This window comes from Oryctolagus cuniculus, chromosome 21, assembly GCF_964237555.1.
Source record: "Oryctolagus cuniculus chromosome 21, mOryCun1.1, whole genome shotgun sequence".
Classification (NCBI taxonomy): Eukaryota; Metazoa; Chordata; class Mammalia; order Lagomorpha; family Leporidae; genus Oryctolagus; species Oryctolagus cuniculus.
This window is the reverse complement of record NC_091452.1, coordinates 17993406-18008340: the sequence shown is the minus strand read 5'-3', so window position 1 is coordinate 18008340 and position 14935 is coordinate 17993406. Positions and strand designations below refer to the sequence as shown.

At 56.9% G+C, this 14935-nt stretch overlaps 1 protein-coding gene across 1 annotated transcript in view; it reads left to right on the top strand.

Annotated features, from left to right (window-relative positions):
• The first annotated feature begins 8308 nt into the window (after window positions 1-8308).
• The window catches only part of SSH1 (slingshot protein phosphatase 1), a 71888-nt gene continuing 65261 nt past the window's right edge, over window positions 8309-14935 (top strand). The window contains exons 1-2 of the mRNA XM_051835846.2: window positions 8309-8500; window positions 14180-14220. Coding sequence (XP_051691806.2) covers window positions 8432-8500; window positions 14180-14220 — 110 coding nt within the window. The 5' untranslated portion in view covers window positions 8309-8431. The remainder of the gene's footprint in view (window positions 8501-14179; window positions 14221-14935) is intronic.

Here is a 14935-nt window from a genome sequence, read left to right as displayed (position 1 = left end):
CCCTGCTGGCTGCCGGCCCCTGACGAGTTGCCTGACTTTTCTGGCTGATCCCAAACCCCCGTGGACAGGCTGGGGGGAGGCAGGGGAAGAGGGAGGGGCGGGTGTTCTTGGAGGGCTGATGAGCACAGGGAGATCTGTCTCCCGGGCCAGCTGGAGGCGATCCTCTTTCTTCCCTCTTCCTGCCGCCGCCCTGGGGGAGGGGAAGGTTGTTCCCGGGACCACTGTGGGCCTGGCCTGCAGGGTGAGAGGGGGATCTGCCTAGCAGCCTCCCAAGGGGAGGCCAGAGACACAGGGCAAGGGTTCCCAGGGCTAGCCAGTCAGGGCCATCCTAGGACATCGGCGAGCAGAGGACAAGGAGGGAGACTGGGCCATGGGCATGCGTGGCTTTTTGCTCCCGTATCCCAGAGTTACGAGCGGCCGGCCTCGGGCCCCTTCCCTGGCCAGAGCTAGACCTGGAGCCGGGATTGGTGGAGCTCAAAGCTCATCGGGCGCTCACTGTGCTTGGGAAGACTCAGGCACCGAGACAGGGACCTGGGGGTGTGGGAAGTGGCCTTTGGGTCAGCGTTGGTGGCCTATCTCCACCACCCTATTTTCAGCATCATCAAGCAATAAAACAAAGATGAAAAAGAAAAGCCATACAACACTCTCAGTGCCTACTACTAATTTTTTCTTTAATCATAAAACACGAATTGGGCGAAACCCATGTTTGACTCGACGTCCCGCTGTCTCCTTTGAACACATTATAATAACATTATAATAATCATGACACCCTGGAGCATCCCCAACTCCAGCGAGGCTCCTTGTGCCTTCCACCTCCTGGGGACATTGAAGGTTCACAGCAGCGAGCGTGGTGTCTTCACGCTACCCGACACTGCTGCTACCAGGACACGTGTTCCAGGAACTTCAATGAACCAGTTCTCGACGCTGCACCTGCGTTAGCTCATCTAATCTCAAAACCATCCTTTAAGAGAGGCATTGATATGATTCTCCCCACTCCAGAGGGGAGATGCAGAAGCTTGCTCACAGCAGCCCCTGAACACATCCCCACGCTGACATATACCCCCAAGGGATGAGACAACGCACATCCAATGCAGGCAGGGGGCGTGGCTAGCAAGCTGGAGCTGAGGACTGCCACTGCCCCACCCGCACCACCCCAAACCCTGCCTGCTCGAGGTGAGCCACAGCTGCAGGGGGGTTTCGCACCCCACCCCCTCCAAGAACCAGCACTAGCTAGAAATATCCAATATGGCTGCAGGCTGGGTGCTCACGATGACCTGTAAGGTCATTACAATAAATTTACCATGATTGACACACCCATTCCCATCATGTACCTGGTGCCGTGACACTTCTGAGGTTTCCCCAAAAAAAAAACTGCGCAGAAATGGTGATACTCAAGCCCCGCCCCAAACCCCACCCTTTTGAATATTCATTGAAGCCACACCCCAGACCCTACCTTCAGATGGTATAAAAAGGATAGCCCCAGGTCAACGCCAGGCTCACTAGGCTAATCCTCCGCCTGCGGCGCCGGCACCCCGGGTTCTAGTCCCAGTCGGGGTGCCAGATTCTGTCCCGGTTGCCCCTCTTCCAGGCCAGCTCTCTGCTGTGGCCCGGGAAGGCAGTGAAGGATGGCCCAGGTGCTTGGGCCCTGCACCTGCATGGGAGACCAGGAGGAAGCACCTGGCTCCTGGCTTCAGATCAGTGCGGTGTGCAGGTCGTGGCGGCCATTGGAGGGTGAACCAACGGCAAAAGGAAGACCTTTCTCTCTGTCTCTCTCTCACTGTCCACTCTGCCTGTCAAAAAAAAAAAAAAAAAAAAAAAAAAAGGATAGCCCCAAACCCTGTTGATGGCAGCTTCCTCTCTTGAGGTTGCCCACACTAATTCCTCAAGTATGTACTTTCTCCTTTAAAAAAAAAAAAAAAAAAAAAAAAAAAAAAAAAACCTCTTGCTTTCCTGCTCACCTCTACCTACGTTTTCTCCTTTAATTCCTGTGTGCAGACAAGGACCTGGGCCAGGGGCTGGCACTGTGGCACAGTGGGGTAAGCCACCATCTGTGACACCATCATTCCATATGAACACCAATTCGAGTCCTGGCTGCTCCACGTCTGATCCAGCTCCCTGCTAATAGCCTGAGAAAAAGCAGAGGAAGGTTGTCGCTCCCCGTCTTCGTGGAGGAACGACACAGGACCCTGTGCTGTTCTTTTGTCTGCTCGGCCCTCCCCGGGTTTGCTGCTGGTTCTTCCCGGGTTGGCTACCGTCCCTTCCACCTCCGTGGAAGGGCGGTTCCCCCTGCCACTTTCCCCACTTCCGCGGGGGAGCGGCACACCGCCGGCCGGCTCTCTCGGGGGCTGCTCAGGTGTTCCTTCAGATAGATGTTCCTGGTGCATGTTGTCTCTCTCCTCCTTTATAGTCCTCTTCCACCAAGTACCCACACGCCGAGTACGCTGCTCTCCTCCAATCAGGAGCAGGTCCTGCTGTTTATTGGTTGAACTGGAGGCAGCTGTGTAGAAGCTGTTTCCTCCTCTCCCAGCGCCATATTGTGGGAGAGCAGATGCATAGAATAAGTCTTAATTCCAGTAACTTAGTCTAGTCCGAGTTGCTCCCAGTTGCTCCCCACAGAAGGCGGCCCAAGTGTTTGGGCCCCTGCCACCTCCATGGGAGTCTTGGATAAAGCTCCTGGCTTCAGCTTGGCCCAGCCCCAGTTGTTGTGGCCATTTGGACAGTGAACCAGAAAATGGAATATTGACCTCTCTCCCTCTCTCTCTCTCCTTCTCTCCTTCCCCCATAACTCTGCCATTCAGATAAATAAACAAATATTTAAAAAAGAAGAAGAAGAAGGAGGAGGAGGAGGAGGAGGAGGAGGAGGAGGAGGAGGAGAGAGAACCTGGACCAAACCCAGCCAGGAGCAAACCCAAAACATATTCACCAGAACATTCGCATAAGAATTGTCCATTAGCTGGCAGCCAGACGGACTACAACTCAACCGGGAGTCAGGGAACTGTTGTTTTCACACAAATCACATGATGGACTATTACACAGCAACGGAAAGGAAACTATGAATGGATCCCAGACAACATGTTGAGAAACAAAAGCCAAATACTGAAGAGCCCACGCTACCAGCCGGCCTCCACTTTTATGAAATTCAAGACCAGGAAAGTGAATTGGCAATAACAGAGGATGTGGGGAAAAGGGCGCCCCCTGGGGGAGGTACTGGCCAGGAGGAAGCAGGCATGGGGAATGTTCTGGGGTGCTGGATCTGGATGGTGGTTGCAGGACTGGATGCAGATGCAAGCATGCACGAAGCTGCAGATCTAAAATCAGGGCCGGGTGTGGGCATTTGGTGCCCCGGTTGAGCTGCAGCCCCTATCAGAGTGCGTGGTTCGAGTCCTGGCTCCGCTTCCCAACTGGCCGCCGGCTAATGCAAACCCTGAGAGGCAGCAGGAGGGGGTTCACACACTTGGGTCTCTGCCACCCACCCTGGAAACGCAGATAGACTTCTGGTCTCCTGGCTGTTGGCATTTGGGGAGTGAACCAGTCAATAGATCTCTGTCGATGTCTCTCTCTCTCTCTCTCTCTCTGCCTTTCAATTAAATTAAAATTTTAAAAAATAAAAATAAAAAAGCCCAGGGCCAATGTGCTTGACACAATTAGAAAGAAAGGAGCAGCCGGCGCCACAGCTCACTAGGCTAATCCTCCGCCTGCGGCACAGGTACTCTGAGTTCTAGTCCTGGTCGGGGCACCAGATTCTGTCCCGGTTGCCCCTCTTCCAGGCCAGCTCTCTGCTGTGGCCTGGGAAGGCAGGGGAGGATGGCCCAAGTGCTTGGGCCCTGCACCCCATGGAAGACCAGGAGGAAGCACCTGGCTCCTGGCTTCGGATCTGCGCAGTGCCGGCTGTAGCGGCAATTTGGGGGGTGAACCAATGGAAGGAAGAAAGAAAGGAGCAAAGGAGGAGGGAAGAAAACAAAAGAGGAGGAAGAAGGGGTGGGGGATGGAAGGAAGGAGGGAGAGAGGGAAGGAAGGAGGGGGAGGGGAGAGGGAGGGAAAGAAGGAACGTGCCCGTAGTCACAATGCCTACATGCGGAGTTCACATTTGAACTTGCCAGAGCTAGCAAACCAGGCCCTGCTGCATTTTACCCAGCGTTCCTTACCCAGGTCCTCCGTGTCGGGGGCTGGGGCACTCAGCACCCAGAGGGAACAGCAGAGGAGCCCCGGCACCAGTGGTCCCAGGCCGTGTGCTGGAGGGGCACCATGGCTTCAGGAAGCCCTCTGCTGAATTCCAGAGGTTATTGGGATAAGAAGATATTCTCCAGGAAGGGTGTGAGATTCTCATCTTTATTATAAGCGGGAATGAGTTTAAGAAACAAAAGAAGGAAAAAGTCGAGGAACACGGACTTGGTTACATCTGTGCCCATTTGACAGTTAGGGAGACTGAGACCCAAAAGCAGGAAAGGGTGTGCCCCAGGTCCCACAGCATGGTAGACTCACTTAGAGAGCCAAGTGGGATCTGGCCCCTTTCTACTACCCTCAAGTCCCAAGTCCACCGGTCATGGAACTAGGCAGCCCCATCCGGATCTTTGGGGGCAATTTCTGCTTGTTTGGAGTTGTAAGAGTCCAAGGTCTCTCTGAGCCACTGGCTGGTTGACGAACAACCTGACCCTGAGTAGTTCTGAGACACAGCACAAGCCGGGCATGTTCTCTGCACCCAGGGGAGCCCAGTGGTCTCGTACACGCACTCTCCTATAGCTTCTCTAGGTATTAGCGCAGCCTCTGTCCATGCACACAATTCCGAAGGTACAGAGGAGGGGTTGGCACTGGGGTGCAGAGGGTTAAGCCGCCGCGTGGGGTGCCTCCATCTCGTATTAGAGGGCTGGGTTTGAGTCTTGCTACTCTCTGCTCTGCCCCAACTTACTGCTGATGCCTCTGGGAGGGAGCACTCGGTCCCAAGTACTCGGGTTCTTGTCAGCCGGGTAGGGGTGGGAGACCCGGATGGAGTTCCTGGCTCCTGGCTGCAGCCTGGTCCTAGCTGTAGTGTGCATCTGGAGAATGAACCAGGGGACAGAAGATCTGTCTCCTCTCTCTCTCTGTCACTCTGCTTTTCCAAGAAGCCTGGAAAGAATGAGCCCGTGTTGCGCATGCGTGTTCCCCTTGCACTGTTTCTGTCGGGTAGATACTAGCCTGTGGGTGCCAGGGGGGCTGAAAGGCAAAAGTGGGAATTTCGCGTGGCCAAGTGAGGAAAGGCACTTGGAAGCAGACATCAGAAGCCGTGCCTCTGTCCCATAGCCTCCTTAAGAGGGTCCGGGCCCCTCCCCTAGGGCGGCTTCCAGGAATCTTCCCTGCCCTGTGCCAGGGGAGCCCTAAGGTCCAACAACACCGTGCTGATGCTGATAAGGTGCTGGGAGGAATGTCAGGAATTCCATGCCCAGGAAGTCTTCCAGCCAGAAGAGGAAGGGGGAAGGAGAAATGGTGGGGCATCACCCTCTCTCCAAAAGCTGATCTGGATACAGCCTGGGCTTGGCCCTTTGCTGAGATGCCGGTCCACCTGGCCTGTTGTATTAGGTGAATTCTTTATTAAACTCCAACTGCTACTTGTCTCACATCCAAAAGGGATTTCTTGCATGAAGACACGGACCTCTGATCGCTGCCTCCGGGAAAATTGTTACTGATCAACAGGGTGTGTCCTGAATAGCTTGTCCCCACAGGTAACCATTGTGTGCAGATACAATTATTTACAGATTGAGCCATGGGACCTGTCCTTTCTCATTAACTTTTTTTTAACGATTTTTTTTTAATTTGAGAGACAGAGACCCAGAGAAAACTTCCATCCACTAGTTCACTCCCCAAATGGACGCAACAGCTCCCCCATGGGTGGCAGGGCACTAAGCACTTGGGCCATCATCTGAAGCTTTCTCAGGCGCATCTGCAGGGAGCTGGATCAGAAGTGGAGCAGCTGGGACTTGAACTAGTGCTCGTTTGGGATGCCGGCACTGCAGGCGACAGTTTAACATGCTGTGCCACGATGCCAGCTCTAAGAGCCACCTTTGAGATGAGCACTAGTGAGGTCACAGTTCCACAACCTAGTAGGTACAAGGAGTGGACTCCGGGAGGTTTTGTAGATTCTAGCTGACAAAGGGAGGCAGATGGATGGCAGAGTGTTTGCAGGTCTGGACTGCCACGTGTGGGGGGTGTTTGTGCCACATACACAGATGTTGGAGGGGACGTGGATAAAAGAGAAGCTTCCTGTTATCAGGTTCCGAGGTAGCCATCAGCCCATGTATGTGAGAATGCAGCTGAATGAGGGAGGAAATGCAGGGGCAAGCCAGGGAAGCAGACGGACATCTGCATGTCAGAAGTCTTGGATGCCCCTGCTAGGTGGACCCCAGCCCTCTCCCAGGGGCAGCTTGCGGAGCTCCTCCCTGTGCGCACCAGCCAGGGGGACTGCCTGATGAAGTCCTGGGAGGAATTTCATGAACTCCACGCCTAGCAAGGCCTCCACCCAGCAACATCCAAGAAAAAGGGGGGAAGGGGAGTGATGGGCCATGCCGGCATCTATGAAAACTTCAGTCTGAATGCAGACTGGACTCCCGGTTCCCAGCCTGGATTGTGAGGTGTAACCTCTCCATTAAACCTCTGCACCTCACCTCCCACCACTCTCTGTCTCACAGTTAAAATCCTTTTCTTGCACAAAGACAAGAGTCTCTGATATAGCCGTCCCTGACAACACACCTGCAAACATGTCCCCAAAGCCCCACTCCACCACCAAAAACAAAAGAAGACCACCAGGAGCCCAATAGGACATACACAGTGTCCCTGGATGAGAGCCACCAACGAGAGGAGTAGCAGCCACAGCCCAAGCTGGGGACCACACAGCAGGCCACAGTCCCATGAGGCAGCGGGTTAGTGTCCTGGAGTCTCTGCCGATGCCAGCTCACAGGGCAGCAGGGCGAGTGGAGGTGTTTACTGGGGTGGAGAGCAGGGCTGGAGCGCTGCGTCGGGGGGTGTTGGAGGGGACATGCATTAGGTCAAGCCAACGCGATCTTTTGGGCACCTGGTACCCTGTCCCTGTCTCCAACCCCACTCTGGTCACCAAACCCCAGGACCACAGCAGCCGCCTCCCCCTGGGCCCCCCGTGCTCCACGCAGCAGGCACAGCGACCTCCCTGGGGACAACCCTCTCACCACTGCCTTCTCCTTCCCCACCCTGGGTGCAGGCCCCCCAGTGGACACCTCCTTCCTGCACCCCACACCTTTGTGGGAACAGCCCTCTCCTCTCCTTTTCCCTGCGAATTCTCCTGTGAGTCCGACCCTCTGAGGAAACCTGTGCTTTTCAGAGAAGCCCTCCTTGACTCCCTCCCCTGGAGTTGGCGGAGTTTGCAGACCCATAAAAGGAATTCATAGAGAAAGATGGGCAGGGTGGGCATTAGACACGGAGGTTAAGACACCACTTGGGACACCCGCATTCCATACTGGAGTGCCTGGGGTCAAGTCCCGGCTCCACTCCCAGTTCAAGCTTCCTGCAGATGCATAGCCCGGGAGGCGACAGGTAAGGGCTCAAACACCTGGGTCCCGGCCACCCGTGTGACCTGGATGCAGTTCCCAGCCCCTAGTGTCACCTGGTCCAGCCCTCGCCGTTGTGGGCTTTTGGGGGTGTGACCCTTCGGATACATGTTGTCTCTGTCTCTTTCCTAACAAGTAAAAAAAAAAATTGCTTTATTACAGAAAAATAAGCAAACCAATTATTATTTACTAAACTACATTTATTTGAAAGGCAGATCAAGAGAGAGCCAGAGACAGGGCACCCGTTCACTCCCCAAATGCCTGCAACAGTCTAGGCTGGGCCAGGCCAAAGCCAGGGGCCAGGAGCTCCATCCAGGTCTCCCACGAGGTGGCCGCGGCCCAAGCACTGCAGCGGTCACCTACTACCTCCCGGTGGGGCCAGGACTGGAACCCAGGCGCTCCCATGGGTGCTCAACTAGAACTGCACGAATGACTTCCTGCCGAGACTCCGGGTGCGGTTCCGAGTGCGAGGGCCAGGGGCGGCGGCAGGGTCCTAGCCCCTGCGCGGCTGCGCGGTCGCCGGGCCTTAGTTTCCCCGGCCCGCGCAAAGGGGCCGCGCTCAGGCGGGCGGAAGTGCCCGGGAGACACGGGCACGAGCGTCGGGGCGCGCGGGGACCTCCAGCGGCCGCGCGGGGGCCCCCGCGCACGCGCACGCGCGCCGCGCCGCGCCGCCCCGCCTGCTCGCGCCAAGCCCGGCGCGCGCCGGCGCGGGAGGCGGGGGACTGGGGGCCGGGGGGCGGAGGCGGCGGCGGCGGCGGCGGACGCCGAGGGCGAGGGGCGGGCCCGGCCCGGCTCGGCCCGGCCGCCCGCGCGCGGCTGCTGGAGGCCCCGGGCCCGGCCCGGGCGGCGGCGGTAACTCCAGGCCTCCGCGCGCCGCAGCCATGGCCCTGGTGACCCTGCAGCGTTCGCCCACGCCCAGCGCCGCCTCCTCCTCGGCCAGCAACAGCGAGGTGAGCGCCGGGCAGCCGCCACGCCGGGCCGGGGGCGGGGGGCCGCAGCGCGGGGCCCTGGGGACCCCAGCACGAGGAGCCGGTCTGGTCAGCAGGCCAGGGGTGACTGCGGGATACCGTGTGTGTGTGTGTGAGACAATCACCCGCCCCCCACAGTCTGCGAGTCTGGGGAGCCCTGTGCGTGGGCCGTGTGCGGTGCGGGATGCGGGCGGCGATCGCGCTGGGGACTCTCTCGTGGGTGCCGGTGACACCGATCCCGGTCTGGGGACCCCGGGGATGGGCACTCCTGCCCGAGGGACCGAGCTGTGACTCGCTGGTCCCCAGGGCTGTGCCCCTTGCGGGTCTCGGCCTCTTTGCTGTGTGTGACTTTTGTCACCTCTGTGATGCTGCGTGAGAAAGGCCCCCGGGTGACCCCGTGGGCCTGGGGGATTGAGCCCCGGTGGCCGCCTCTGGAGTTCTGGCCGTGTCGCTGGCCCCGTGACAGTGACAGAGCGTGGGCCGACTCGGGGGTCACTCTGTGTCACGGCTGTGTGGGCCCCGAGTCCGGCTCTTCCTTTTTGTCCTATCACCCAGGCTGTGCGCCCCTCTGTCCGTGAGGCTGCGTGGTTGGTGGGCTGCACTGGGCTGCTCTGTGTGGGTTTGTGTGGCCGTGGCTATGAGCAGGCCCGTGTTTGCCTGGCTCCTTCCAGCTCAGGGGGGTCTGCAGGGTTGGGGCCCCCCTGGGCTGGGACTGTGGACATCAGAGGAGCTGACCCTCTGTGTCACTGGCCGGCCATCTCTGGGACAACCCTTTAAGGCCTCTGGTCTGAGCTCCTCCTCCCCATAGCGGGAGCCTGAGCGGCTGGAGGAGGAAGCCCCTTCCTTAGCTCCATTTGGAGAAGGTGGGAGGGGTCTGGCCTTGCAGTCCCCGGAAGTGGCTCAGCCAGTATCAGACTAGTTCTTTGTGGGAGCCGCTGGGGGAAGTTGACTGACAGCTGGGGAGAGGTGTGTGTGTGTGAGAGAGAGAGAGAGAGAGTAAGGTGAGGACGGGTGTCGGCCCCAGCTCCAGAGCTGTATCTCCAGCTCGCTTTGCCGGGATTGGCAGGGCCATTTTCAGGGTGGCTGCGAGTGGAGCCTCCAGGGCCCTGTGTGCTCCCAGGAGGGGCTGTGGAGAGCTCTCTGGTCTACAGACAGGAGGTTCTGGGAGCCGCACTTGCTCAGAGGCAGCTGAGAAGTGAGGTTGCGGCAGCGTCTCCTCCCCGCGGAGATCTGCCCAGCTCCGCGGTTCCTGTCTCTGCCGTCTGTATGCGCAGAACTTTCCTGTGCTTCGTCTCCTCTCCTCTTCCCCTAAGCTGCGCGAGACGGGGGAGCACTTGGCTTCAGGCAGGGGCTGTACGCGTTCCCGACACCCGATCTGTTCCTGTCTTAGACCACACTGGAACACTCTTACTGTTTCGTAGTTGAGATACAGCGCACATACCATAAATTCACCATGTGAAAAAAAAATTATGTGAGAGACAGAGCAATCGCATTCGCTGGTTCGCTCCCCAATGCCCTCAACCGCCCAGGCTGGGCCAGGCGCGCAATCCCTGTCTCCCGAATGGGTGGCAAGATCCCTCTCCTCGGGCTGACTCGCTGCCTCCCTGGGTCTGCACTAGCAGGGAGGTGGCGTCAGGAGCTGGAGCCGGGACTCGAACCCAGACCTTCCAATGTGGGATGCAGGAGCCTTAGCCACCAGGCCACGTGCCCAGCCCAGGCTAGACATCTGCCCCCACCCTTTTAAAGTATACCGTTTGGTGGTTTTTAGTATAATTACAAGATTGTGCAGCCGTCACTGCTGTCTAACTGTAAAACATTTTCATTTCCTCTCAAAACCAAAAGAAAACACTATGCTCTTTAGCCATCAGGGAGAGACAGAGAGGGAGAGAGAAAGATCCTCTATCCACTGGTTCACTCCCCAGGTGGCTGAGACTGAGTCAGGCTGCAGCAAGGAGCCTGCACCGCCATCTGGGTTTCCCACGTGGATGGCAGGAGGTCGGTCCATCTCCCACTGCCTTTCTATGTGTATTAGCAGGGAGCTGGATCAGAAGTGGAGCAGCCAGGACTCGAACCCGCACTCCGATGTGAGATGCTGGCATCAGAAGCGGTGGCTTAGCCCACTGGGCCACACCGTCCGCCCCTGTGTTTCATGCCTTTTTGTGGCCCAGTGCTATTCCAGTGGATGGATGCACCACGTTTGCTCGGTCTGTTGGGTAGCTTCTGCCAAACCCATTTTTGATTATTATATAAGGCATTACTTTGATGGAAATGCCAGTGACCCAATAGAGACTACCCCGGCCAGCTGTTGTCCCACACCAGTGGATCAGCCACGTTCACTGCCCGCAGGAGCGGAGGAGCCCGGGGTGGTCGCAGGCAGCTGTGACTTTCTTCCAGAGGTGTTGAGGTGAGCGGCCAGGAGGAATGGAGAGAGCAGGTGCGCATGGCACCTGGGGTCCTGGGTTGTGTGCGTGGCTGCGCCCCCCGGCCGGGCTGCTTCTCCTCTTTGTGCCTCGGTGCCCATGGAAGGATGCGTCACCCTCCTGTGTGTTCCCCTGCTCATAACCGACCCCGTGTGGCCTCCCAGCCCAGAACCTCTGCGAGCCACCGGGAACTGAACAGCCGGGAAGTCTGCACCCCAGATCCCATCTTCACACATCCGAATGCGGCTCCGGCTTCCTGGCACAGCCGGGCCTGCCGCATGGCGTGGGAAGCCGAGAGGACTCCCAGCACTCAGCCGCTTAGCACCTCTCCTCTTGCTTTGAATTTCTTCCTTGTTTCAGCCTTCAGTGGGCTGCTGGGTGTCGTTTTCCCGTTAGCCTTATCTCAGTGCCGTTGTGAGAACAGGCAGAGTGCAGGAACAGATAAATCAATACTTTTGCAGGAATGGATCTCAGCTCTGCTATTTTTGAGCGATGTTCAAGGTGACTAATTCTCACGGGCAGATCTCCAGGCACTTCTTCAAGTTGGACCAATGTTTCTCAACCTCTGCTGCCGCGTGGGGCCCGGACATTCTCTGTTGACGGGGACTGTCCAGGCATTGTGGGATGTTTATATCAGCATCCTGTCTCTGCCCGCCATGTGGGTTCTGTGCAAATACTGCCATTTTCTAAGAGGGGACCTGAGCATCCTCAGACCAACTCCCCGTGGACACACGGAAGGGCGAGTCTGTGGATACATTGTCAATACAGGGGAGTTGCAAGCCAGTGGAAAGGAATCGAAGGGTCAGTTCAGGGGCCAGTTCCACGGTTAGGCCACCTCCCAGGACCCCTCTTTGCCATATCTGTGTGCCTGGTTTGAGTCTCGGCGCCACCACTTCTGACCCAGCTCTCTGCTGATGCAGCTGGGAGACAGCAGGTGAGCGCTCAGGTACTCGGGCCCCTGCCCCCAAGGGGGAGACCCGGATGAAGTGCCTCCAACTTCCGCCTGGCCCGGCTTCCGTTGCTGCAGGTGTGTGGGGAGCGAAGCAGTAGATGGAAGATCTCTGTCTGCCTCCCCCTACCCATTTCTTCAATATTTATTATTATTTGAGAGAGAAATGGAGAAAGCACAATTCTGTCAGTGGCCAGGGCTGGGATGGGCCAGGCTGAAGTCAGGAGCCAGGAACTCAATCCAGGTCTCCCAGGTGAGTGGCGGGGACCCAGCCACTTGAGCGGGCATCGCTGCCTGAGGGTCTGCATTACCCAGAAACCAGAATTGGGAGCCTGAGCCGAGACTTGAACCCAGGCATTTCTGTATGGGATGTGGGTGTTCTAACCATTAGACCAAATGCCTCTTCCCCAAATCTCTCTCTTTGTCTCTCCCTCCCTGCTTCTGCCTTTCAAGTAACTAACTAAATAAATCTTTATAAGAAGGAAAAAAACTATGCATGGATTTTTTTTTTTTTTTGACAGGCAGAGTGGACAGTGAGAGAGAGAGAGACAGAGAGAAAGGTCTTCCTTTGCCTTTGTGTTCACCATCCAATGGCCACCGCAGCCGGCGCGCTATGGCCGGCACATCGCGCTGATCCGAAGCCGGGAGCCAGGTGCTTCTCCTGGTCTCCCACACGGGTTCAGGGCCCAAGCACTTGGGCCATCCTCCACTGCACTCCCTGGCCACAGCAGAGAGCTGGCCTGGAAGAGGGGCAACCGGGACAGAATCCGGCGCCCCGACCGGGACTAGAACCCCGTGTGCCGGCGCCGCAAGGTGGAGGATTAGCCTAGTGAGCTGCGGCGCTGGCCTATTTTCAAAAGATTTTTTTGCACCAAAGTGAAGTTCTTTAATTTATTTCTCCACAACTTTTTTGAACTCCCCTTCAGACACTGTAACCTCGGGGCCCTCTGCTGTGCTCATCCTTGGTTGAAATCGCCCTCTCTGGGGTGTGGCCCTTGCCGCCCCTCCCCTGCCCTCGGCCAGCCCCGCGTGGCTCGCAGCTTTCCAGGGCTGGCTTTCGCCTTCAGTGGGTGCTCTGTGTAACATCAGCACCTGCCAAGTCCAGTGGAGTGGAGGAGTTGGGGTTGGGGGGAGGGGGGGCTAGGGTCTTCTCATTTCAGTTTTCCCTCTGAAAGAACAAAAAAAGGGAAAAATATTGATTGTGGCATAAGTCAGGGTTACTTTTGGCGTCCGACCTTGGTGCCGATTAAACACAGAAGTCCTCTAACAATTCCCCGTGGCTTCGAAGACCCCCAGACTGGCTCCCTTGCCACCTTTCATGGGGAATGACTTGCCTGGAGTGGCCATTGTTATTCCTATTTTTTATTTTTTTATTTTTTATTTATTTATTTATTTATTTTGACAGGCAGAGTGGACAGTGAGAGAGAGAGACAGAGAGAAAGGTCTTCCTTTGCCGTTGGTTCACCCTCCAATGGCTGCCGCGGCCGGCGCGCTGCGGCCGGCGCACCGCGCTGATCCGATGACAGGAGCCAGGAGCCAGGTGCTTTTCCTGGTCTCCCATGGGGTGCAGGGCCCAAGCACCTGGGCCATCCTCCACTGCACTCCCGGGCCACAGCAGAGGGCTGGCCTGGAAGAGGGGCAACCGGGACAGAATCCGGCGCCCCAACCGGGACTAGAACCCGGTGTGCCGGCGCCGCTAGGCGGAGGATTAGCCTAGTGAGCCGCGGCGCCGGCCCCTATTTTTTATTTTAAAGATGTGTTTTATCTGTATGAAAGTCAGAGTTCACAGTGAAAGAGATCTTATGGCCACAACAGCCAGGGCTGAGTCAGTCTGCAGCCAGGAGCCTGGAACTGCAGCCAGGTCTCCCACGTGAATGCAGGGGCCCAAGCACCTGCATGGGCCATCTTCTGCCACTTTCCCAGGCGCGCTAGCAGGGAACTGGATCAGAAGTGCAGCAGCCAGGACTCGAACCAGCGCCCTTGTGGAATGCCAGGTGTCGCAGGCGGCAGCTTAAGCACTTGTACCACTGTGCCAGCCCCAGGAACACGAGGCCCCTCTCTGACCTGTTACCTGGTTGGAGAGGAAATGGGTTCCCTTAAAAACACAAGCTTCTTCCTGTTTCAGAGGCAACCCAGGGTGAGATCCAGACAAACCTGGAGAACAGTGGGGAACCGCAGAGGGCCAGAGGGCCAGGTGGGGCGCGGGCGGCCGGGCGGCTGGGCGGCTGCCCGCTCTGGGGCTGGTTGACCGTGGTGTGTGCAGTGGGTGACCCTCTCCTTCTCTCTCTGTAGCTGGAGGCTGGCAGTGATGAGGAGCGAAAGTTAAACCTCAGGTGAGCAGACTTTGAATTCTTGCTCTTAAGTCTTCTAAGAAGGTAAGGAATGTGCGTGTCTCTTTCTTAAAGGGAAAGTCCTGAAATAAAAAGTACCCGGTTTTTTAGTGCTCAAACAATGATCCCGGAAGCAATGACCGAAGTCCTGCTTTAGAAGCGGCTTGCGTGTTGGACAGCATTGAATCACGTTTGGAAAAGAAGCAAGGTCACTGTCATCACTCTGCCCCTCCTCGCGTAACCATCATGAGCGTTTTTGTGTCTTTTCTTGCTGATTTTTCCTCTGCTTAAAAAAAACTTTTCTAAACAAAATTTATTGGAGAGGCAGCAACAGATGGAGAGAGCTACCATCCATTGGTTTACACTGTAAATAATTGCAGTGTGGGGGTGGGTTGGGACTGGGGCTCGAGTCAGCAGCCAGGAACTCACTCCATGTCTCCCATGTGGGGGCAGGGACCCAGTCAGTCCCCTGTGCCACTCCCAGGGTCCCCATTAGCAGGAAGCTGGAGTCAGGAGACAGAGCCAGGCATTGGGTTCAGGCTGTCCCACGTGGGCTGTGGGCATCTTAAATGGTGTTTAACTGCTAGGCTACACACCTGCCCCTCAACTTTAAAAAAAAAAAAAAAAAAAAACCATAGTGTGCCCTGACTTCTTCTTCCTGCTTTTGTGAAGTCTTTCCTCTTCAGGTAAGGGCTTCGCTCCGGCTCCTGCAGGAATC